Below are 27,751 nucleotides of genomic sequence, written 5' to 3' on the forward strand. Positions count from 1 at the left end.
GTTAGCATTTATCTAAAATTTAGGAACGCCCGCTACGATACATGCACGCCTATTTTGCCGTAGCTACGGAGCAAGCATCTTGCCAAAGTCAAGAGCAGTGCATTTGGCAGAATACTTAATTTTAGTCCGAAACCAGTGAAATTGTACACAATTTTCCTCTCAGTTTCTATTGGAAATTGATAACGCTGCATTTCGGTGAAGTGGTACCTCGATTTGTGACCTTTTTCAACTTGAACGGGGTGAGACTAGTTCCAGAACCCGTGAGCGAAAGGACCGATCGGTACGTTCCGAGCGTTCATCGCCTTATCTCTGGGCTGTGTTGCCACTGAGCTACCGTAGTGTGCCAAACCTACATGTAGGCATATTGAACTATTCTTTTCCACTGCACTCCGAGCTCCATCCACTGTCTCCAGGCCAGGCCAGCGCAGTCTCATCAAGATCAAGTAACCTTGTGTTGAATTTTTGAGAATGATAGCTTGAAATTACATCGATTCTTAGATAGGTTTACGATGTCAGGTGAGGATAATTCTTTTTATTCTTCATTCATACAAGTCCACCCCAACAAAAGCTTGATTTGAAAAAAAGAGAATAATCAACAAGCATAACACTGAAAATTTCATCAAAATCGGAGGTAAAATAAGAAAGTTATGACATTTTAAAGTTTTGTTTCATTTCACAAAACAATTATATGTACCGTACATCTCAGTGGGTATGCAAATTAGGGAACTGATGACGTCACTCACTATTTCTTTTGTAGGCCTATTTCATAATATGATATATGAAATATTTTGATTTTCTCGTCATTGTCAAGTGAAAAGAAGTTTTATTTCTCCCTGAACACGTGGAATTTCACTATTTCAACATTTTGTGCTTCAGGCAAGGAGGTCCTAAATCATCAAATTCGTAAAAATTGAAATATTGTATAATTCAAACAATAAAAAACAAAAGAAATAGTGAGTGACATCATCTTAAAACTTAATTTCCGACATTTATACGCTCTCCTCGTTATTTTTTAACAAGAATTCTTAAAAAAAATGAGAAAAATATTGTGAAAAGACGGAAGAGACTTGCCCAATGTTTACGCCGCCATCTTGTTTCCTATTGTTCTTCGCCAACGTTACAGACGCGTCTCGTCTTTGATTGAATTGTTTTCACTTTCAGAATTTTTTTTATAAACATCAATAAATTTTTTCTTCATAAAATGAGGGGACACTTGAAGCTAAACTCAGTATAAAAATGTAGTTGAATTATGTATTTCCTCAATCCATCATGATTGAAATTGTCCAAAATGAAAAAGACAACAAATTCCTTCCTCATAACTGACAAAGTATGAAAGCTTTGAACTTGTCTTAGATTGAATTTTTATCAATATCAGAATTTTTTTTATAAACATGAATAATTTTTTTTCTTCATGAAATGGGGGGTCATTTTAAGCTTTTAAACTCATTAAAAAAAGTGTAGACCTAGTTGAATTACATATTGCTGTAATTGATCTTGATTGGAGCCTTGGAGGCAGCATAGCTCAGTCGGTTAGAGCGCATGTTTCGGATAAGATCGTAGATCTCAACGTGAGTCCCGCTCATGCCGAAACGCGTCTAACAAAAAACCTGATGCTATAGCGTTGTGTGTTATCATGCCTCACCACTGTATTCAGTGCAGGTGTGAATGCAGTTGGAAAACACTCCATCCATCGGAAAGGACGCAACTGTTGGTCCCGTGTATAGGAGAGTCATAACCTACGTTAAAAGCAATACACTATTCGTCAAAGAGTAGGGTGTTCACCCAGTGTATTGCACCTGCCGGTCCCAGTAAGTCAAGTCGATCTTGACGTTCATTAGACCAAAAGCTTCAGTCTCTGTATTTTGGTTGTTCCGCTGAACTGCGTTGGCTCATTCACCAATACATAGACTGAAAAGCTTGGAGGCCCGTACGTACAGACAACGTATTTTGGCAGTAATGTTAGATAGAACAGCGGGAACCCTATTTTCCGATCGTTTTTTTGTACATAAAATGTCATATTATGAAAAAGAAATCACATCCATATTTACGAAAAAATGTTTAAAATTCAGAAATATCGTACCTTAGACCTCAGTTACTGCTAATTCTTTTGAAATGATGATCGAAACATCGTCATCTTCGATCCTTTCGTTGGTCAAGGTAAGTTGCCATCTTGGATGACGTCATCATCATTACAGACGTATTTACCAGTCGCTACCTATCGCGATTTGTGCCGCTGCTTTGCGCTGCGCTTGGACATATTGATGTGCGTGCGTTCGGAACTTGTCGCCAAGATATCGAAAATTTAATCGGAAAGCCTTGATAAAAGCACAACTCGTTGACGGCTGCCATATTTTCCTCTCCGGCAGAAAGTCAAAAAATAAGGAATAACCCGGGGAAATATTTTCAAAATATTATAAAATGTATATGATATCAATAGAAAGATTAGAGTCTAACGAAAATAGTGGACCTTCGTCCAAGATAATATAATGTCATTTAGAATCTAAAAGAAGTAACAAATCTAGACAAAATCCGTCCGCCGAATTGTCGGACCAGATTACACATGAAGGCTCGTACTGACACATTGCCGTCGGTAAATGGGAATTGTAGTAAAATGTCAGAAATTGTTGAATAAATCCCCAGAAACGACGGTTATTCCTGTCTAGACGTTCATATGCCATAATAATCAATATAATGATTGTGGGCATTAACGGAAAGACAAGACAAGATTGTAATCGTTCATTATCGTTTTGTTTTTAACAAATTAAAGATATAAATTCCGTCCTTGTGACTGATAAAGTAATAGTAAAGTATATATTTCACCTTCTGAAATGTCCCTATTAATATCAGTGAAAATACAGAGATGAAGGAATGAGGGTCGAAGAAACAGAAAAGATATAAAAATTCAAAAATCGCGTTCCAGAAATAGTTGATATGGAATGTTGAAACAGGAAGTTCAAACAACCTGCTCTTAATAGCTGATATTATAGTGGTAAAATTCATATTCTGAATTTGAAATGTTTTTCCATTGTCAATATTTTTTAAGTGGTTTAATCTGGTCAATTACTGAAAATGAAATGATAATTTATCAGTTCCATCTTGGAACTGAAGATCAACTCTGAGTGATTTCACAATACTAAAATACACAGTATAGCCCCACGTAATCATTTTCGTGTGGGAAACTATGTTTTTGAAGTCACATTGCGTCAATCTTTCAGAACCAAGAATCAACTGATATTTATCTTTTTAGAGTAATTGATTGACCACGTCAGATTTAAAGTTCTACATTTCAAAAAATATGGACATTCTAAAACATTTCCTATGCTTTGGATTACTGAATGAATTTTACCAGTATAATAACAGTTGAGTGGAGGTTGTTTGTCTACTATTTCGACATTCCCGATCAACACTTTCCGATCAGAGAAGCTGCGTTTGCAATGCCATTGTAATCAATCATAATACATGAACTAATCATTAAAAAAAAACATTCTGTTCTTTGAAATTCTGTTTCTATCCTCATTCTTTCATTTTCTATATTTTTCTTTGGTATTTATATTTCATTTAAAAATAAAAGTAGAAATTACTCTTGTTTATCAAAAAAAATAAATAAAAGAAATTCATGCAAGAACTTTTATTACAATTTTTTAGAAACAATTTATTATAAATATATGACAGACCTTTGTTGGAACAAACTGGCTGAGGGTTGGCGATCTTTTACTTTATGTGTTTATAATTCAATTCGGCACACATTGTCAAACCCTGCCGAACCGAACCCGAACATGCCACCTGACTTGCAGCACTACTCTGCTATAACTCCACACACTTAGACCCCCCCAAAAAAAGAAATAGTTGGTTGCACTCCTTTTTGCTCTTTTTAAAAACAGGGCTGGTCAGTCATATTTTTGATATAAAAAGTGAAGGTATTTTATTCAGACATTATATATCTTCATTTAGACTATGGAAAAATTTCCCCCTTTCAGTATTTTGATAGATCAGCTGATTATAAACAAGGGAATAGAACAGGTGTGATTGTAAACTTCTCTTATTGGAAAAATACTCTGTTAAAAACTTTTAGTATGGTATAATACCTTAGTCCTTATTAAGCCTGGAGCAAACTGTCCCAGGTGCAAATGTCATGTCATCATCTTAACATCCACACTGATATTAGTATACAAATTATCATTAACATTTTCTAAGCAAGAATGATGCTCAAGCCTCTATGGAAGTTTTTTTGATGAATATATTTAATCTTTTTGTGAATGAAATTGTTATTTTTATAGAAATACATTTAATTTTATTGAGGTGTTCTCTTTTTAAAGGAATGTACACCCCAACAAAAAGGTGATTTGAATAATAACAGAAAAATCCAACAAGCATACAGTAGGCTAACACTGAAAATTTCATCAAAGTCAGATGTAAAATAAGAAAGTTATGACATTTTTAAAGTTTCACTTAATTTCACAAAACAGGCCTACATGTAGGCCTATATGCACATCCTGGTTGGTATGCAAATGGTGGGACTGACATCATCCACTCACTATTTATTTTCTGTGAAATAAAGAAATATTTTAATTTTCTCCTCATCGTCATGGGAAACAATGTTTTAAACCTTTCTGAAATGTGGAATTGCGATTATTTTATCATTTTTTCTTTCAGTCAAGTTGGTCATTACTGTCAAATCTGTAAAAATTGAAATATTGCATAATTCAAAGTTCAAACAATAAAATACAAAAGAAATAGCGAGAGACATCATTGACTCTCATTTGCATATCACTGATACCCTTTTCATAAACCAATCCTCCAATTAGCCGCCTAAGAGTAATGCGGATAATTCAATAAAAATTGCGTTCACAAACTCCGAAAATAATCCGCATTATTTTTACGAGCGCCCGTCCTGAAAAAGGTTGATAATCATCATGGCAACTGCACACGCCCCCTTTGATGGGGATGCGTTGGAAAAGGGTGACCTTGTGACCGCACCATGGCAATTATCCGCATTACTTTCGAAATGCGTTCATAAAGTCAAAATCTGGTCCCGATGCTGTTATGCAGATAATTGCAGCATGAAAATAATGCGGATAACTCTGGTCCTCCTCCGATTTTGCGACCAAATTATGCTGCTATTAGCCGTATAATTGGGTTTATGAAAGGGGTATGAGTTGCACATATACCTGTTTTGTGAAAAATAAGCAAAACATTAAAGTCTTATTTTACATCAAATTTTGATGAAATTTTATTTATTATGCTTGTTTGATTTTTCTCTATTTATTCAAATCAAATTTTTTCTTGGGTGGACTTGACCATTAAAGTACTTGTGAAGATTGTATTGATATCAAGATACGTCTGGCTAGGAAGCCTTTTATGAAATGGATTTAGAATGATTTGGGTGAGAATATTGTTGGTTTCAGGAAATGTGCCCTCACTATTAAATGTTGTTGAGCCAATCTGTGATTGGGATGAAATCCTTGTTTGAAGTCCCAAGAAAGTTCTGGCTATGAGGCTGTATCCTAGACCTAAAGAAAAAGAAAAGTATCCTTGGCCTCAAACTGTAGTGTATAGCAAGTTAGCCACAGATAGCTGAACAGAAATCCACTTGGCAAGAGACCTTGTCTGCTATATGCACTTCCATCTAAACTTTTTCAAATCAACTCATCGATATATAGTTTTGTCGCCATGTTAAAAGATAAACTCGTGCGTGACACTTTTTAAGCTTCTGTAAACACACTAGCAGTCACCTCCTCACAGTTGTTCACTTGTTTTTATCTTGTAGACTTGTAATATTTTCTTTTATTCATTCTTCACTGCAGCACCAAAGAAACCAGATCCTCCCGTGGTGGGTAAAGTAACTCATCACAGTATTGAATTATACTGGGATGCAGCGGCCAAGCAGGACACGGTCTCTAAAGGAGATGGAAGACTCCGCTACATCATCCAAGAATCAGACCAGACACAGGGATGGGGAAATGTTTACACGTAAATATCTCTCCTTGACCTCTTTATTTTTGCTTGATTGAAATCCCCGAGGATACAAGAAAAGAACTTTAGTTTGTAGGAAAATTTCTCTTAAGGAGACAAGAAAAGAAGTGTTTACATTTACATCTGTGTGACTTTCATTTGATAAAATCTCTTAGCCTTAGGGGAAAAGAAAAGGAATGTGTATATCTGTTGGACGTTTTTCATTTTCAGTCGGATAAAATCCTTACATGTAGGTGACAAGAAAATGAATGTTTACATGTAATTTGATGTAATATGTCTAACTTTTTAGTTTCATTTGATAAAAAAAGTAATGAATGTTTACACTTGAAAACCAACTCTGGACTTTTGCTTTATAAATCCTCGGAGACAAGGAAAGGGGCAATTCTTGCAATTTCATTAAAATTGTAGACAGTTTTCATATAGATTTAGAACTTAAAAGCAGGTTTGGCTATAAACACAGTTTTTAGGAATTCATCATTTTTTTCCCCAAAAGAAAAAGACGCTTTTTTGCCATGTACATGTACTTCTGTATAGACATGTAAGAAACCCGATCAAAGTATTTTGTACAGATAACATGTACGTTATTTTTTAAATTTTGATACCAAGCTTTGTTTTGACTTATTTGTAGGCAGAGGCAAAGCACCACTAGTTCTTTGTATATTTTTATCCTGATTACGTAGGCCCTATACTTGTGAAAATACCTGTACAGTATTGTTCATTTGTACTTTATTTTTCGCTACACTCTACATGTACACCATGCTCAAAACTGAGTTCAAAGGTCACGATATGAATCTAGTACCTTCAAAATTCTATTTATTGAGATCCTTGCTATTAAACATGGAATGAAAGGGGAGTGAATACATTTATTTTAATGTATCACATTCGATATCATTTTCTATAGCACGATGTGAATGTGCTTTCTATTATCAGACTAGACAACGGTGCTGTTATTGACATTATCCTTCCCTAGCAACTGACCGGATTTTAAGTGTGCATGTCCTCATATCTTCAATGTGACGATCAATACCTTGATCTCTATCAGTGATTATTGTCTAGAGACCTGTATGTAAGGAGGCCATATGCCTACGCAACTTGGCAACGCTTAATAGGCAATAGGAGCAGTTTTTCTTAGTTTATATTGATGTCAGTTGTCTCTATCCATCTTATTTTCCCAATAGTGACGAGCAGTAGCTACAAGGGTTGTAGGCCTACATGCATATAGAGATTCCATGTCTGTCTCAACCCACAAATAATATTTTACATAAATTTGTAATTTATACAGAATGTGCAAATTTAACAAATTTGAGGGGGATAAGGATAAATATAAATACATTGAAAAATAAGAAAGAAGTTCAGAATGCTCAACCATAGCTTTTCAGAAAGGACCACAAAAAAATAATAATCTTGCTTCAATCTCAGAGTACTTTTAAACTAGTATTTTATCATGCTTTTGTCACTCTAAATGATTCATCTCAAATATTTATGATACATGTAGGGTGAATACCCTTTCCATGCAGCATTCACACATTGCTGTTGAAAAGTGAATCCTTTTTCTCTTATTTTGGCAATTATGATATCCTCATTTTACCTGATCATAAAGAATAACCCTCATGATTTTCTTGTGTGCAGTGATATGCATATCTTTTGGCAAAATTAGGTTATAACAAAAGTTGCATCACTATTGTGAATCTGCCTGTTAGTACAATTGCCAATCTTACTTTCCTGTAGATTTATACTTGTAGTACCATTGTGGAAAGAAAGGCGTTTACAAGTGCTTTATTTTTGTTTTTTGAGAGTCAGGATCTGCTTGAGCGGAGTTACACACTTATCTGAGAACAATGCTTGTTTTTTACCTCTTATGTTGTGTGGTCAGTTTGGCATGTCATTGATTTTTCCCCTTAAAGTAATTTGCTTGCTTTCTACCACCCCGTCTCTCTCAACTAGTATTATTTGCAAGTGTTAGATTAGAATGCTATGAAATAACATAATAATACTAGATAATAGCTGGATTTATAAAGCACTGCTAGTATTACTCCAGCTTTAACTGTGCTGCCACTGAAGCATTCAAGGAAGTTGTTCCTACAAATGTACCTGCAGGTACCCATTTACGCCACCTGGGTTGAGTGCAGCACAAAATGAATGGTACATGTAGTTGCTGCTAATCCTATAAGTGGAAAGAAAAAATCTATTCACTGTCATGCTTCTCACACTGCACATATGTCCCTTAACCCTGGGGAATTGGTGGGGCTACGTGTAAGCGGGGGGGGGGGGGGGGTCTTAGCCCCACCAATTTACTGGGGTTAAACTTCGTTGTTACAGTACATTTTTATAGCAAAGTGGACTAGCATGGTAAATAGTATGGTACTATCTGGCCCTGCAAAAAAGCAGGGTTGGGCAGCTTATTGCAGTGCTAAGAGAAGCAGTGTGAACCGAAGCTGGGCTAAGGAAAAGTCTGGCTAAGCATAGCCAATCACAGAAGTCAAAATTGCCTGTTATATCACACTCTGTGTAGCAAAATCATCAATATTCATGAGCTGTGCGATAGTCCGGTGTTAAGGCGTTAACCCCGGCTAAGCAAATGGGGCTAAAAAGACAGTGTAAAACAAAAAAAGATAGTATGGGATTAAGAAAATGCAAGGTGAAAAGCATATGTGTGTAAAATGGTTATACATAGTTTTCATGTAAAATGCATACAAATTAGGAGGGCTTTTCCAAAATGTAAAATGAATAAAAATCAAACTCCATCATTAAACTTCACATTTTTTAATATTAGACTTTATAAAGAATAGATCTATTGCCAAGTGTCTATAAAAAGCTGTGCCAGATTTTGATTCTTTTTAAATGAGGTACAATGTACTTTTCTAACTTCCTCAATCCTCATTTACATGCATTGCCTAAATTGGAATTTTAAAAGATATTGTTTGGTTTCAATGTTTTTATACAAAATTTGCATACATGTTCTTGAACACAGAACACAGTATTAGCCGATTCTTAAAGAAATGTAGTTGAATAAGTTACTGGCTACGGTAACTGTACATGTTTTGAATTTGCTCTTCTTTTCTGAGTAGACTTTGTGTACATCATATGTATCTTTAGGATAACACCTAATAAATACCACAAAGTTTGTAGTCTTTGTGGATTAGCAGAACTGTTCCAAGTGGCTTTTTACAAGTTTTCTTCCAGATACATGTACATGTATGTAAATGTATGCTTTTAGATCCAGGGGAGCGTTTCATGAAAGGACTTGGCGACGTTTCATCCAACAAGTCCTGTTTTATCTGATAGTTATCATGGTAACAGTGCCTCACAGCCAATCAGAATGAAGGAAAGTTGTCAGATCTGACAATTTGTCAGACAAAAATGTTGATGAAACACTCCTCTGCTTTTCATTTTGCATCCACCCAAACAAAAAGTTAATTGGAATAAATGGAGAAAAATCAGACAAGCATACACTTAGAATTACATCAAAATTCAATGTAAAAATACTTAAAGGTCAAGTCCACCTCAGAAAAATTTCGATTTGAATCAATAGAAAAAAGCCAGACAAGCACAATGCTGAAGATTTCATCAAAATCGTATGTAAAATAAGAAAGTTATGACATTTCAAAGTTTTGCTTATTTTTAACAAAATAGTTATATGAACGAGCCAGTTACATCCAAATGAGAGATTTGATGATGTCACTCACTATTTCTTTTGTTTTTTATTGTTTGAATTATACAATATTTCAATTTTTACGAATTTGACGATTAGGACCTCCTTGCCTGAAGCACAAAATGGTAAAATAATGGAATTCCACGTGTTCAGGGAGGAATGAAACTTCATTTCACATGACAATGACGAGAAAATCAAAATATTTCATATTTCAAACAATAAAAAACAAAAGAAATAGTGAGTGAATGACATCATCAACTCTCTCATTTGGATGTAGCTGGCTCGTTCATATAACTGTTTTTGTGAAATGAAGTGAAATTTTGAAATGTCATAACTTATTTTACATCCAATTTTGATGAAATTTTCAGTGTTATGCTTGTTGAATTTTTCTTTTTTTATTCAAATCAAGTTTTTGTTGGGGTGGACTTGTCCTTTAAGGTCAAGTCCACCCACAGAATAGTTTCACTCAATGGAGAAAAACAAAGAACAAAGAAATTTCAAGCATTATGCTGAAAATTCAATCAAACTTGGATGTTATGTTATATATAAAAGTTATGACATTTTAAAGTTTCGCTTTTTTTTATAAAACTGTTAAATACAAGACTCAATGATATGCAAATGAAAGAGCCAATGATGTCACTATTTTTTTTTTCTATTTTTTTTATACAGTATTTCAAATTTTACAGAATGATATGGTCCCAGAACTCCCAAATAAACACAAATTTATACACGAATAATAATAGTTTCTAATATGAATGTTCTCACTGCTGAATGACATTCAAATATTTAAACAAATATGTGATGTTTGTAGGTTCAAACTTATATGAATGCACCCAGGTACTGAAACTTTCAAATCTTGCCCTACTATTGTTATATAACAAGAATGCAGCTAAGAGCGATGCAAGACTTTTCAGAAAGAAAAGATGTTTACATTGGATACAATGTTTTCAGAAGTCTGACAAAAGAAGTGACTGATTTCTTCACCTAACAGATTTTGAATTGGTCAAACAGAAAACTTTCAGGTGTCTTCATATGAGATGAGAATCAAATAAATGAGACAGATTGGTGTGTGGATCTGTAAGGCTTCTCTTTTTATACAAAGTTATTCTAGTCTGGATCAATGTGTTCTGTTGTGCTGTACATTTGAAAGAAATTGTTAAAGATTGAAGACGTGAATGCCATGCAAAGAAGACTTAAAAATTGTTCATTTTTCAACTAATTGATCTCCTGCAGTAGCTTTGTATCAGTTTGAAATCAAATGCAAAAACAAACAATTGAAAAATATAATTATTTCATGAAAAATAATGTGACAACATCTTACCTACTGTATGTAAACATACAATGTACGTGTATATAGGTGTCTGCATACTGTTGATTATACACATGTTTGTTTTAAAAAAAGACTGTTCTGAAGCTGAATATCCACATAAATGTGAATACATAATAAAAGTATTTCTCGGATATTAAATGCAACCTTTGACATAGTGTCTTTAATAGTTGCATTTAGTAATCAAAGAAATAAAGTTTGACTGTCTTTGACATGTAAAGGAGAAAGCCCCCCCTCCCCCCCAAAAAAAATGTGAAAAACCAGTGAATCCTTAAAACGACAAGTCCACCCCAACAATTTTTTATTTGAATAAAAAGAGACAAATCCAACAAGCATAACACTGAAAATTCCATCAAAATCAGATGTTAAATAATAAAGTATTTGCATACTGACCAGCATGGGCAAATAACTGTTTGTGAAATTAAGCGAAACTTTATTCAATGTCATAACTTTCTTATTTTACATCAGATTTTGATAAAATTTTCAGTGTTACATGTACATGTTTGCTAGTTTGACTTTTCTTTATTTATTCAAACTAACCTTTTTCTGGAGTGGACTTGACCTTTAATTAGCGACATGTACATATGCTGTTTACATGCATCAGTAAGATGAGAGAATACATGTAAATACATTACACAGCAGATAAAGATTTGTTTTGTTGATTTTGTTAGGTCTGAATAATTTGGAGTTTATCAGGTCTGTCAGTGTCTATTTGTTTCTTGATACCATGGCAACCAGCACAGTGGATTTTTATGGTTGAATTGAATGTGTGTAATGATGCATTAATTTTACAGTGAGGAGTGTCAAACAATTTCCTTTTCATTTTCTTTCCTCCATAAAATATATTTTTGAATAATTGATCTACACCATATGTAAGCAGTTAAAGCCCTTTTAACACTGGCATTTCATTGCTGTAATTTATAGCCTCACTGATAGTACAGGACTTGGATATATAGAACCAAACATTTTCTAATGCAAAAAGCTGTGATAAAACTAGCAATATAAAGCTTGAACACACATTTAGTCCGCATACATCCGTAATTCCGAAGCTTCGTTATTCGGAAGCTTCGTTATTCCGAAGGTTCGGATATTCCGAAGATTCGTATTTCCGAAGGTTCGTAATTCCGAAGGCTCGAAAGTCCGAAAATGAAATGAGTTTCGTAATTCCGAAGGTTCGTTAGTCCGAAAACAAAGTGAGGTTCGTAATACCGTAGGTTTGTTAATCCAAAAATGAAATGAAGTCCGTAATTCCGAAGGTTCATTAGTCCGAAAACGTAATGATTAACGAACCTCATTTCGTTTTCGGACTAACGAACCTTCGGAACATCGAACCTTATCTCGTTTTTGGACGAACGAACCTTCGGAATAATGCCACAAACGTTCGGATTAATGAACCCTTTTTATGTTTTCGGATTAACGAACATCGAGGTATAGGCAATTTACATGTTTCGGAATTACGAACCTTCGGAATAAAGAATCTTCGGAATTACGAACCTTCGGAATTACGAAGTGTAACCCATTTAGTCATGTTACATGTATGGTAACTGTTTTTTTAGAAGTTCTACCCTTTTTTAAAGTTTTTGTGTTTGTTGATACTCTACAGTCAGTCACCCCCAAATATATGTGCATCTCTTGATAAAGGGTGAATTTTATAAATTCATATTTTTCAATTGTTTATGTTTATGATGAGTGATTTCTTTCTTTTTTGGGGGAATGGGGTTGAAGAATTTTGTCAAAGTCATTTTAAAACAAAATGGAATATTGTGTATAGCTGCTCACATATGACATCATTAACAAGAAGAATCTTTTGAATTCTTTTCAATGGATTTTTTTAAATATGTTTCACTTCAAACCAACTTACTTCAGGGACTCAAGGTTGACTTCCCCTTTGATTACATGTACTGATCAGCTAAGCTGTACTTTTCTGTTTGTCCAGGGTCGAATTCCTACAAATACACAATCAATGCCCATAAAAGAAACAATTTATTTGTAAGAGAAGGGCTCATCTTGAATAGAGTGAACAATCAATAAATGACAGAATCGTCTGTTACACAAAAGCTTTGAAATATAACATGACATTTGTAGCTAGCAATGAATTTGTTGCAAGGAAGTCATAAATGATTTTGTACATTTCGTAACCACATAACTATGTTAAAATGTCAGCAGGTGCTTTTACTAATTAATGCCCTTTCATTTCACTGTTCTCACATGAATTAGTTGTATTTGATGAATAAGGTTGGGGGCAATTCTCTTATTCTATCTCTGTTGCCCCACTGAGTAATGGAATGGCTACTCAATCTTGTGAGGACATTACTCTGTTCATGATGATTAAAAATATAATAAAACCACAAAGATTTAAAAGCAAATGAAACCTTGGAACTAGTTGGCTTGTGTGTAGAAACAGCAAAGTAAAAAATAGTGAGATCAAAATAAGTTTGAGAAAACTTGGAAAAACAATGAGAAAGTTATGATCTTTTGAATCACTAATGCTGTAAAGATCCCCTTTTTGGCAATGCAACAAAGATGCGTGATATCACATGTGAACAACTTTCCCTTTGATAGACTATAGATGCCCCCTTGTCTCTTTTTGCTCTACATGTATCTTATTGTGATACAAACTGTTTATCCATAATGTCTTCTTTGAAAATCCGTATTACATGCCCTCCTATAGAAAGAATACATGTGCATGATCTTTTGATAGATCTATGTGATAAAAGAGGCAGTTTAAGTGAAATATATACAAAAGTAATGGGAAAGTTGTTCACACATCTTTGTCGTATTGCCAATTACAATAATGATCTGAACTTCAAATGCTCTTACTTTCTTCTTATTTTTGTTTCAATTTTTCTCAAAGTATCATTAATCTGTTTCTTTAATTTTTTCTGTTTTTGCACAAGCTATCTTGGTCCAAAGGTTTAATTTTCCTTTAAAAATAAATAAAATTTTAATTACATGTGAATGATCTAAAATGGAATAAGTGTATTTCATCATGTCAATTAATTATGATCAGGGGTGTGAGAGTTAAGATATTTATCTGATTTCAGATTTTTTTTTCCAGCTTAATTTCAGCTTATTTTTGGCTTTCCTCTGTACTAAAAGTATGGGAGCTCTTTCTATTTCAGATTTTTTCAACACTCTTCAGCTCTTTTCTGTTCTTTTTATATGTGACCACTCACACCCCTGATTATGATCCATTTGAGCGGAAAAGAAAGAAGACGATTGATTGAAAGAAACTCTTCTTCATACCATGTTTTGGGTCACTTGGAAAATAAGGCAATGAAACAAAAATTGCCACAGCCTTTTACAAATGTTTTGTTTTTTAAAGCAGAAACTAAAAGGTATCCAGTGACCTAAGTTTCTTATCATGAAAGTTCTTGCTAAATTCTATACTCTTCTTTTCTTTTTCTTTGTGGAATAGATTGATAATGAAATTTTGTCAATGCATTTTTACAATTTTCCTCCATTTACAAAATCTATTCTGATTACTGTACATCTCATATTTCTTCAACATTTTCATTTCAGTGGATATGGAACGAATCACGTATTTGATGGCTTAGATCCCTCTTCACAATACAGATATCGCTTGAAAGTGATGAATAATAATGGAAACAGTGAATTCAGTCCAGCTGTTACTGTTACAACTACAAGTAAGTATTCAGAATCCAGATATTTCAGATATCATCAAGGAAAATTCTTTGGGAACCATTGATCTCAGTAGGCGTTCTAAGACCGCCTTGATCACCAGGGTATCTATCAAATTACAAAAACTTGTTCAGGCCTTAAAATACTTTATAAACATTTTCTGTATCCATACCAACCCGAAGAAGATCCTTTCTGGATAAGGTATTGAAGTAACAAACATGTGCAGTATGGTCTGATAAGCAGGCAAGGAGCAAGATTCAAAATTGCTAGCTCAGCAGCCATCCTTGGCGCCCGCACCCATCTACAGTGTACACGGTGGGCCAAGAATGTTTTGCTTCCTGATCAGGGTAGATCAGGGCGAATTTCCCAATAAAAAAATATGTGGAACTGACGAACTTTGAGGCGGTCTGAATACCCTTAATCAGACATTATTGCTCTTGTAGCCTATCAGATATGCGTCGGGCTAGTGGGCAAACTACTGACGAGCGAGGGCGCACCACTGGTTATTTACCTTGTTCCGTTCGTAGAAATTCTATGAACCCCCAACTAAGCTTCAATATAAATATTCATAACTTTCCGCGAACATGGACCAATAAGCGACGAGGCTTGAACGTGATGTAGACTGCGATGATATTTGATTGGTTAAAAAATACAGTTGATCGCCATATAAGGGTTATCTCATGAATGATGCATAATAAAAAGTATGTCACGCATACATGTATATGATAACCATATATGCATATTGATGACTTTACCAGTGATGACAGGCGCTCAAGCTTCGCCCTCGCCCGTCAGTCTGCTTCGCGCGACCAATAACTTGCCCACCATAGCCCGGCGCATATCAGATAGGCTATTGCTCTTGTGAAAGGATATCACTTCTGGTAGGTTGCTAGGCTTGAGTCTCATTTCATGAAACAATAATACACCTGTAGCTACTGTATGGCAAATTCAAATTCAACATTTTGAAGAGGGCTTTTTATGTCGCAAGGTTATTTGAATAAGATCAATATAAAAACACAAATGTCAACCCGTGAGAAAGAGAATATAAAAGCTTGTTTTTACACGTATGCACAATGCACATTATTAGATTATTATCAGAATTGACACAAAGGCACAAGGTTATAAAATCAATGAATCGTTATTGATCAATATCTTAGCCTCCTAATAATCAGGGGAAAAGTTAAGAGCCCTGGAAAATAAAAAAAAATGAGCCCTGGAAATCCAATTCTTAAAAAAGCTTATCCGATGTTGCAGATTTAGACAGTGAGTTGCTAAAGCCCCCGAAAATAATAATAAAAATAGATTTTTTTTGCCTGCTATTAATACTAATGACAATGATATTAAATTGATTGATTAACATAGAATAATATGATGATTGAGAGTTTATTTTTATCGTATACTGTTTGTTTTGTGGAACTAATGCATTTGGTAAAAAAAATGGCATCATGAAATGTACATATCAATGCTTTCAAAATGTACATATTCTTATCCTGAACTAATTATATACCTGTAACTGAAATTAAGTACATTTCTACTTAGATTTGCAAAATTAGGGAAACCATTGATTAACTATCAAAAGTAGTATTCATTCACAATAACTATTTTCTTCTCACAGAGATTTGTTATCAAAGATTTACAGCTAAATAACAGATCACTCATTGGATATATATACCATCAATGTAGGTGTATGTATACATGTGTTTACATTTATCATACATTCCATACAATAGAGCACCTGCTCAAGATCAATAGCCACCCTAATAGTCATCAATATCTCCATTTTTAAATGTGGTTATCAATGGCATGACCCCTTTGACATTATCTGTATTTTGAAACAGAGGCAATTGAAAGACAGTGCAAAATCAGGGTTCCCAAAGTCATGGAAAATCCTGGAAAAAATTTGTGGTCAGGGAATTGCATTTTACCTCTTGGCTATGGTAGCTTTCCAGTTTGTCGTGTCTCACAACTCTAATATTCTGATCATAGAGCTGCTAATTGGTGTTCATGATTTCCATTTTTCCCTGTTTTGTGACATCCCAAATTTTACATACTTGTAACTCCCGGGAAGTCAGAGGAAGTCATGGAAAGCAGTAATTTAGTAATAGGAAAGTCATGGAATTCTGTTTTTAAATTTCTGTGGGAACCCTGAAAAGAAACTGTAAATTATTGTTAGAAGTGAATGACTCAAAACAGGGCTGCGTTAGTTCAGGGTCCTATTTCATATCAAAAGACATTATAATGACAAATGCACAATTACTATAAACAACTTTACTATCAGCCAATCAGATGTCATCGGAATTTGTCATTATAACAAGTTTAATGAAACAGGCCCCAGAACTCTTGTCAGTTGTCATTGTTTGAAACATGCTACCCTACAATATGAGAATTAGAAGAAAATAAATTTTTATACTCTAATTGGAATTGTACATGTGCAAAGGCATTATGAAATATTGTAAGCTACTATCAGACACAATGCATTTTGATTAGGTTTGACTGATGTAAATTTCTCCCAGAATTGTTTTCATTAATTGTTATCAAACCAATTTTAGTACATTTGAATACTACAATCTGTAAACAAAGAAAACATGAGAATTAGAAGTTAAAATGAATTTTGATGATGTAATTGAAATTGTACATGTGCAAAGGGATTATGAAATAGTTTAAAGCTACTAAGGCTGCGTTTATGCGACCTCAACCCAGAATCATGATTTGAATCACCATTTGAATCATGATTCAAAACAGCAACATGAATCACGATCCGACAGAATCAGCGTTTATACGACCATCTTTCTAACGCTGTTTCTCCATGAATTCGGGCCGATCCAGTGCGCATCACAGTGCGCAGTTTGACCCAGAAAGTATAGGTCAACATTTTTCGCGCGTGTTTCTAGCTTCACGACGGCTGCTAGATTTTTGCTGCCGCCGGAGCTAACGCGCGATCATTTGTGCAAGTGCAACGTTTACTCGGCTTCCGAAAAATAAATCTTTTACTTCCAGAATTCCGTGTATTGTACCCCGTATTGTTTTTGTTTACTTGTATTAAATCTTGTCGGTTCATCGAAAATTCAAATCACGATATCGTTTATACGACCTTTTTCGTTCGTGATTCTACAGAAACGTCTTTCCAAACACCCCTTTTTCCGTGTTACATGTTTGTGATTTGAAAGACGTTTATTTCCACTTTCAACTAAACGCAATCGTGATTCTGCAGAATCGTGATTTGAATCATGATTCTAATCATGATTCTAGGGTTAAAAAGTGTCGAATAAACGCACCCTACATGTGTAAGTACTATCAGACACAATGCATTTTGATTGGGTGTGACAATGTGGGTAAATTTCTCCCAGAAATATTTTCATTTGTTATCAAACTAGTTTTAATACATTGATTTATTGATTGCTTGGCATCATCCTTGGAGTACTCCAAACTGCTTGCAATAATTGCATGTTCACTCGAAACCTACATGTAGCCTTATTTATTAAACAACTAAGACATCAATCAAACATCAATGATTAAAAAATAAATAAAGCAACCCATTTTAGGATATCTTGTACAAAATATATGAATTTTAGTTCAACTCTAAAACTTTTTTAATCATATACACTGTGTACTCAACTTAAATCCTGAATTAGGCTTTTTTTTCCTGAAAGGGCAGTAATCCAAAATTAATGATACCTGAAAGAAATAATAAATGATCAAAAATGTGAGAGTAACAGATCATTAAAAAAATTAGACAAAGATTGGATGTTTAAAAAATAAGATGAAATTTTCTCAAAAGAAAAATTAGGATGGAGCTTTCTATGTTGTAATTTTTATAATTTTTTTCATTATTTTTGTTTTGTTCTCTCAAGAAGTTCTCCCTCTTTGCAGTTGTCGAAATATCATGATACTGTCCTCACAATAAAACCAATGGAGAGATAACTTTTATTAATTTTGTGTAGTATGTGGAGAAAAGATCTCACAAGATGAATTTATGAAGGGTGAGCACCTTTATGATATGGTAATATCCATTCTTCTATCTGAACTCTGAAGGACAACACTACAATTGTTAATAACTGTTTTAGAAACTGCATAAAAAAGTATGAAATGGAGCAGGAAATATGAATCTGAGGTATGTCAGAAATGATAGAAATAATAATTCTTTATTGTCGTAAAAATGCAATTTTATGCCAATTTGAAAAAGGGAATTCTTATTTCTTGGTACCATTGAAGGGGCTGGTTTTAATGTGGTGATCGTTGAAAGTAATTTGAGTCAAGTTTTGGGGATTACTATGGAATAGGAATGACAGATAGGTGTATGGATCAAGGTCGCATGCGAACATGTTGAGTAACAATGTGAGGTCTTTCACACTAAAAAAAAACTACAAAATTCTAAATTACAAACAAAACTTTGTGAGATGCACTCTACACATTGCATTTCTTTTCTTTCATTCTAAAAAACAAGTACATTAGTTCATGGATGATATGCTGTACTATCTCTTTGAATGTCAGATGATTGAGGGTCTGGGCTCCGTAACACAAAGACTAGCGATCAATCGCTAAATGAACTGACCAATCAATATCAATGTTACACGCACATTTGGTTTAAAATACTGACCAGGGACCAATCAGTGCGGTTCTTTCATATTTGCAATCAATCGCAAACCTTTGTGTTACGGAGCCCTGGTCTCACCAATAGACAGAAATTAGTCATCTTTTTTTTTCAATTATGTTACTCTATTTTTCATATACCTGATCTGATCAGAAGATGAGGTGTTATATCTGGTGAGCCTTCATGTGTATGAGGGTTTGATTTCGATTTTAATACGGCGGTATTAAAAATGGATGAAAATGTATTTACATACCGATATATGATGTGCCACTTGTCATGTGAACAGAATTTTTGGTTGCCCACTTTTATGATTGATATATTCAGATTTTTTGTATCCTACACAATTGAATTAAGAAATTGATTAACACATGGAGGTTTCTACCTCCATGATTAACATTTAGAAGGTAGTAGCATCATGCCTAGAAACTACATGTATGAGTGAGGATTTGTTGTCCCGGGGGCCACTTACATTGACGAGTGGATACCATGCGCGACCAAAAAACACATAAAAAGGATGTCTTTTTCAAGATAGGGCATGTTACATACGTAACGTAATAAGGGTGTCAAAAACACCAAAATAATGAAAAAAGGGATCTATTTTCGCTAGGAAAGCTACGTGTTTTGGGTCATATTTGCGAGGGTGTAAAAAATTCAGACTAAAATGTTTTATAAAGGATGTACTTTTTTGCCCAAAGAGTCAACACTGCGTGTTTAGAGTACGATTTGTGCAAGATGTGGGAGGTGGTACTTAACCCAAAGATGTACATTGTAGGTGCCAACGACCGACGTCCGTGACATAACAATAAAAATAATTCTGTACTTGTTTAGGAGGTCAATTCAGGGAATACTTGCCAAGAGTTCTGTTTTGTTTCCAATACTTCTTAAGGGTAGGGTTTCACACGGCAATACTTGTTAAGGGGTGCATTTTCAGAACATTGTAAATACGTGTTAAGGGTGCTTTTCGAGACCCCATGGTCGCGCATGCATGGTATCCACTCGTCAATGGAAGTGGCTTCCCCCCCCCCCCCCCGGGTGTGTTGTTCACATTGAACAATATAAACAAGCATAATGAGAATAAGTGATGTTTCAGAATTGATCCGCCTACCTGCATGTACAGTGATTCTGATGATGTCTGAACATCCCATATCAAATGATCCTTAGGGTCTTGTTATTAATCCCATTATTCCCATACATCTTGGAGGGGGTATTGATAATAACATCTTGATTTCATATTTATCACATCCACTTGTATCCGCATATAATTTTCATGTACATGGTTCGAGCTACTAGGCACTAATACTGGTATCTTTTTGTACAGATCGACATGGAATGTTGGGTTTGACAAGGGATGTGTATAAAACAAAGCATAATTTTCTTATTTGAAATTCCACTTTATTTTAAAATACCAGAAATGTCAGTGGAATTACATGTACAATATATTGTGGAGTTTGTTTGGTAAAGTTAAAGATCTGTGCAATTTTTAATACGATAATTGAATACATATATTTTGTTAATGCTGTATCATTCTTATAATGCAATCAATATGCTCAATATAATTTATGGAATTTAAAGAAAAAGGTAAGTTATCTTCTACATGTATATAAGCTATTAAAGCATCACACATTTTTTACTACTGTATAAAACTTGTATGAGCAAATTAAATGATTTGTTGGTATTTACACTGAAAGACTATTCTGCAAGATTTCTTTAACCACATTCATGAAGTGTGCAGTATTTATCGTGCACAAATTGCACATCAACTTTCACTTGGAGCATTTACAGGTACACATAAAAATACAGTTTGTCAATATTCCCTTTTCAATATATATGTGTACATATATGTAATATATATACCAATCTAAAGTGTACTTATTTTCATTTTATGTCCATAGTACACATCAAAATTGTTTTAATTCTTACTGTATTATACAGTATAGCACTTCTTGGCCACTCTTGAATTATTGTTTAATATCAAACACTCTTGCAAATTACATGTACAGTATATTCACACTTTCTTGAAAGTTTGCTTATTTTGCATTATATCAAGTATAATTTAAATCTCAGGGGTTTTGATATTATTTTTTATATATAAAGTTATAAGGAGGAGACAGGGAATCACCTAGCACTACTGTATTATTGCCATTATTTTCACCTGTATTATATCAGAAAATCTTTAAAAAGTCATTATCATTTATACCACCATTATCTCTATTATTACATTGGTCATTGGAGTACATTCTACACATACATGTACAGCACCAAAATCTTTTGCAAGGAAAGTATGTAATCATTTTATAATTATTATGATTAATGGCAAAGTTAGAGCACCCAAGTTCTGGCAGAAAAAAATAAATCCTTTATGCTCCATTTATTAGGTTAACATCAGCCTTTTTATGTTTGCAGTCTACTTCAACATGACGAAAAACTTCCATTTGAGAACACTATACCCCAGTTCCCCTTCTCATCAATTCTCTTCTCCAGCTGTAACTGCCTCAAGAAAGCAATTTAAGTATCAAAACACCTGTTTCTTGACGTTGGTCCGAAGATAAAACAGCCCGGCATATACAGTCACAGCAGGGGGCCACACACAATGGGATGCATGCGCAGCGCTGAGTGCGGTCCCTGTAAGCATGCCGTCATTTTTATTCGCTTACTTTCCTTATTCCGAGGTCGATTTTCTTCGTTCGAAATTGAAAATGGACTAACATTGGGTTACTGAATACAATATGCCTTTGAAAACGTGATTAAATATGGAATACAATAATTTCATTCCGAAGGTCCTACTACAGGCAGAGAAGTCTTACGTAATAGCGCAGCTGTTGTTTATCTTTTCATCCTTTGCTCAACGCTCTTATACTGGCCTGTGGGGGTTAAATGGAGACAGCGGGGATTACCCCTGGATTACTTGGCCAAGCACGGTTGATAAGGGCTTGGAAATGAGTTTTAGGAGATCCAAATGGAAAATGGGGTACAACACCGCAGTTCGCAATCCGAACTGCAGTATTGTTTCAAAGGGAAGTTTGACGTAATGAAATTGTGGCTGCATCCTCTCTCATGTTGATTTAGATGCTCATTGTAATCAAAGTGCTTATTATGATCACCATTTCTCTTTAAAAGAAGATTTGTGGGGGAGCAGTAATGAAACATCAACTCTGAACATCAATTTTAATGCATTTCCAGTTTTAAGTCACAAGACAAGTTACTCTTCTTTGAAAAAGCAAGTGCCCCAACCTAACAACCTGTCACACTGCATGCACCTACTTAAAAAAAAGCATAGAAACAGTACTCCTTTGGTTAAAAGTGTGTTTCCACTTTCCAATGATCACTTCAAAACGTTCTGCCTGCTCAAATGGTCCAAAGGTTCTCAAAGACCTTTGGGTGCTTACCAGAAACTAATCTGCAGGATAGAAAGATTTTCTCAGTACTTACAGTACACCATTTTCCTACAACCATAACAACAACAGTTCACCCTGACAATTTGTTGGGCTTTAGTAAAAGCAGAAAATTTCAAGAAAAAATTGGTGCAAGTTTGATGAAAATCTATCAAAGAAATAAAGAAAGTTGTGAATTCTTAATTTTTTAATTGTGACATCATAGCTCCCAGTTTACCATGTAATATAAATTCCATAAACTCCAATTTTGTAATGATGAATAAAAATATTTTTCTTATTGAAGATGGTATGAAATGATGTGTCTGTTTATATATATGTATTCACCATGCAAATAAAATCACTTTCAATTTTTTGAAAAAATTACATTTAAAGAAACAAAATATATCACACATCATACGGAGGAGCTGCCCATCTGTGACATCATAAAAATCAAAACTGAAAATTCATTAATGTTATTCTTTGATATATTTTCATCAAACCTTCATCAATATTTTTCTATATTTTTTCTTCTTTTATTAAAACCAACGTATTATCAAGGTGACCTTCCCCTTTAATTATTATATTGAAAGATAACCTTAAGAATAAATTGTCAAAGTCTTTACTTTAAAAAGTAATATGATATTGTATGCTTTTTTTTACAGAGGAACCACAAACCGGTGAGCAACTCCACAAGGCAATCATTCTTACGCAAGATCTACAGAAGGCCAGGGAGATCTTAGAGTCAGGTGACGTGTGGATCGATGTCCCAGACAAGTTTGGTTATACCCCCCTCATGGCTGCATCTCAGAAAGGAGTAGTAGAGTAAGTTACTGGATAGGAATAAAACAAAGTGTTGTACAATATGAAAAATCAGACTTGTGAGAGATAGATAGATTTGATCTTTATAAGACATGTTCTTCATATGTTAGGAGGGATCTTCAGCAATTTAATTCTATCAGTTATAATGTAGCCTATAATGTAGGCCGAGGCTGCAGTTATTGTCTTTGGTATTATGCAGAATGCAAGAGGTACGGCCGATCTGGCGAGACTACGCATTTGTGGCTGCGAATTGGTAGTCTCGCCAGATCAGACGTATCTCTCGCGTTCTGCATAACAGCAAAGACAATAACTGCAGCCTCCGCCTACATTATAGGCTAGTTACAATGTGGATTGCAGTACCTATCGCCGTTGGTTTTGCCCCATTATCAGTTTTCAACACTGAACTCAATGTAATTTCCCTCTCTATCTCTCTATGTCTTTCTTTTTCAACTACATGATTCTAATAAACAATTAGTCCATCAAGTCTATCTTAGTTTTGTCTAATCAGTTTGTGTGCTTCCCATTTCATCTTTGATACACTTTTTACCCAATTATGTCGAATCCAATTTGGCTACCACTAGTCTTACATAACTGGGATCATTTTTCCTTTGGCTTTACAATGGTGGTATTATTGTGCTTTATAGACCACTATAATTGGCAATGAGCCTATGTGGTAATTGTACATGGCAGTTAGACCAACTGCCAAATAAACGCAATGAAATGCTGCCTAAACAGGTTTAGCTGGAAGGATGATACATGTAGTTTACAGATAAAAGTGGTTTTAGATAAAGCATATGTATGGCACCGTGAAATCACTCATCTGTTATTTATACATGATGTATCTACTTACAGAATGGTGGACTTATTAATAGAGCATGGAGCAGACATCAACATGCAAAATGGTAGTGGAAAGGACGCCCTCATGCTGTCGTGCTTTGCCGGTCATCTAGACGTCGTCCGACGGCTACTCGCTCATGGTGCATCATGGGAAAAGAAAGATCTAGGAGGATCTACAGCTCTCCATTGGGCGGTGGATGGAGGTCATAAAGAGATTGTGCAATGGGCTATTATGGATGGTAGTAAGGTAAAGTTCCCCCCCCAAAAAAAAAAAAAAAACTGAGAACAAAGAACAGATAATTCATAAAATGAATTGATGGAATGATTTTTTTTCTACTCAACTGAGACTGTGTGTTTATTTATGTCTTCATAAATGTTATTTGACTCTCTTTTCACTCTCTTTGTATCTTTGACTACATATTTTGTTCATTTCAAATGTGGTTATGTCGGGTGTATGTTTTTTGTTTAAATGGAATATAAAGGAATTGATAAATTTATTTTAAAGCACCACTAGTTCACTTCTGTCTGAACTTAATGATCTGAAATAGGCAACAACTGCTCAATGTATAGCTTAACATCGGTTCCTTAATACCCTATTATTTTTACTATTGCTTGTTTTTACTGCAGATTTGTGTTAAAGTGATTGGTTAACATTAGTTTGACTTTTAAAAAATCTGAGCTAGAAGGTCACACTTGTCACCTGTGTCTGTGATATGTTACAAAAATGAAGCCCAGAAAAAATTGCGTTCGAAAATTATTATTTAGTGCTTCAAAATTTGAAATATAAAGTGACCGGTAACACCATCTTAATTTAATCCCATACACTTATGTGTACTATTTAGGCGTCTATAAGACACCTATTTACAAAATCAGGGTTTGCCTTGTAGTTTTAGCTTTTCATTCTCAATAATAGTTGTTTTCAGGGTTTATTAGTTCTAATACATGCACTTGTACACATGTTTCATCTTGGTTTGAGAATTTCTTAAATCGGCTACTCACAAAGTTAAACGATACCTTTAAGAATGCTGGTTTTATTAAAAAAGACAAGAACAAAGGGGGTTCAAAATTGATATCAGAGATATTCATGTTGTCTAATAGCTAAACTAAAAACTACCATTACAATATTGACTACTCTCTCTCTCGTATTACAGATTGATGAGAAAGATTCTAGCTCAGAGTGGACTCCGTTGATGCGGTGTGCTGCTATGGGGGGCAATCATGAGATTGGAGAAATACTATTGCTTGCCGGAGCTAACGTCAATATGAAAGACAAGGATCACAAAACACCACTAATGGTAAGTTACCCTACTATGTTATAAAAGAAATTACACCACTCAGGTAATCATTTTGAAGAAAACATTGTTCTAATAACAAAGTCACGTCTTTGAAGTTTGATTTCTTTGTCTAAATCATTCACTCTAGTTTTGAAGGTAAGACCAGGATCATCATGCAACACAGAATTTGATCCTTATTTCCAAGTGTTTAAACTAGATTTGTTTGATTTTTATTAAAAAGGGGGACCAAATTTTGATTTTGAAAAGTACTCCTCATTTATCACATAAATACAATTTTTGCTAATAGAACCTCCCCTATTTATCCAACTTTTAGGAAACGTTTTTTACTTGCCCCGCCCCACCCGAAAAAAAGTTTTCAAAAAAAGAGAACTACATGTATGACCATGTTTTTTGACAGAACACATTTCAATATTAACTTGCCCGTATTCACTTCAACACCTCATTATTTCAAATTGCTGGAACTTTCTGGAACACGATTTAAGAGCCTTATTCTGGGCCCATGGCTAATATGAACTCACATTTATTGACCCCTCATGATCAGATTGCTGCCCTAAATGGTCATCAGAAGTTGGTAAAAGTGATGGTTGAGCAGGGAGCCGACCCGTTGGTGAAGACTGAACATGGCATGTCAGCGTATGAGATGGCTAAATCATTTGATAGAAAGGTTTGTTATTAATCCTTGTTTTCCCCAATGTAATTGAATTGTGGTTTTATTTTAAAGGGCTGCAGGTATTCAAGTAATAAGGGCAATCAGGGTTTAGCTGGCATTTTATTTATTTATTATTTTTTTTAGGGGGGTCTAAATCTGAAAAAATATATAAGCTTTTTTTTTTGCAGTAAGTAAGGAGTTTTGGGGGCCCCTTTTTTAATTTTCCAGGGCTATTTTTAGCATTTCGGGGGTGATTGTAGGGCCCCTGGTAACCAAATTTAAGTAGATTTCTATCAATTCACAGTGCTGAGCAAAATTTTGTTATTTATAGTATCCAAATATTTCAGAGATTATGAAATAAGTTTAAAAGAATATTCAACTCAATTGATAAGCTATGAAACATATTTGGATGCTAGCAACATATAAGTTATATTCAGCACTGTGTATCAATAGGAATCAACATGAAATAGGGTTACAGGGGCACTGTTAAAGAATTCATGCAACCTGATATACAGTCTGAAACCTACACTAGGCAGCATTCAACATATTTTGGGGGCAACCCATTGTCAGGTTGGGAATCAGTTTCATTCAGTGTCAAACATACTGGTAGTCTCCTTAATTCATTGGTTGTCAAAAAACTGTATTACATGCATTGCTTTAGTATATTTTTTCACAAATATGGCCTTGCCGGGCAGGCTTGGTTATTATTACATATTTGTAATGTTTTCATAAGTATAAATAACCACATATTGAACTGGTATCAACTGACATGATTTGCTAAAACTATATTACCTAGACAATTCTTTTCAAATCCAACCAGTTAAGTGGTACTCAGGGGTACATTTCTTGCCAAATTGTTTTTCTTTCTTCTTCTTATGTATTGGGGCAATTCCATAAAATGACCTTTTTGTCCGTCCTACCCCCATTTTTCTCAAGATTTGCTTCACTTCATAAACTGACTGAGTCATGGTCATTTGAGAGCATTACAGACTGTCAAACAAACAAAAAATCAGTGACAGAAAATTTCATGAAGGTCTCACATATAGGGGGTCGGACGTACATATTTTATGGAATTGCCCGATGATGTTTCTTTTTAATGAATTATCATTTGCCATGTAGATTACTATGTAACGTTTTCTTCTTTTCCTTCGCTTTCTTCTTTTTTTTTCATACAGAGAGTGATGAAATATTTTGAGGAAGTTCTACAGAACACCAAATCAAAGAAAAGTCAAGAATACTGACCCTACCAGGAACATTATATACACCCAGACTTTATAGCATCTTTGGTTAAATTCATAACTTTTTTTTTCTTCTGATATGAGCCATGATCATACAAGTTCATGATTATCCTATGGCTTTATTTTTTGGTAAGGTCTAATTTGATCCCCTGTGTGCTATTCCCTATTCCTATAAAAAGAAAAATGTACTTTGCAGAGTCTACACACTTCATGTATGTAAAAGCAGAGTAGATTGAGGCAGTTACAGAGATAAAAAAGAAATATATATTATATTATCAGGTTGAATTGAAGGGGTTAGCGATAATAGTTAAGGAATATATTATTTCATTGTTGTTGTTTTTTGGGGGGGAGGGGTGG

General features: G+C 34.5%; 1 protein-coding gene across 1 annotated transcript; it reads left to right on the plus strand.

Moving 5' to 3' along the window:
* Positions 1-399: 399 nt before the first annotated feature.
* Positions 400-27,751, plus strand: LOC121425095 (fibronectin type 3 and ankyrin repeat domains protein 1-like; the record flags this gene model as incomplete). The annotated part of the gene is given in 8 exon segments (XM_041621070.1): positions 400-516; positions 5,805-5,970; positions 14,475-14,599; positions 23,219-23,378; positions 24,228-24,459; positions 25,364-25,507; positions 26,049-26,171; positions 27,332-27,751. Coding segments are annotated over 8 exon segments (1,023 nt in total). The 3' UTR covers positions 27,398-27,751.

Source organism: Lytechinus variegatus, chromosome 12 (assembly GCF_018143015.1).
Source record: "Lytechinus variegatus isolate NC3 chromosome 12, Lvar_3.0, whole genome shotgun sequence".
NCBI lineage: Eukaryota > Metazoa > Echinodermata > Echinoidea > Temnopleuroida > Toxopneustidae > Lytechinus > Lytechinus variegatus.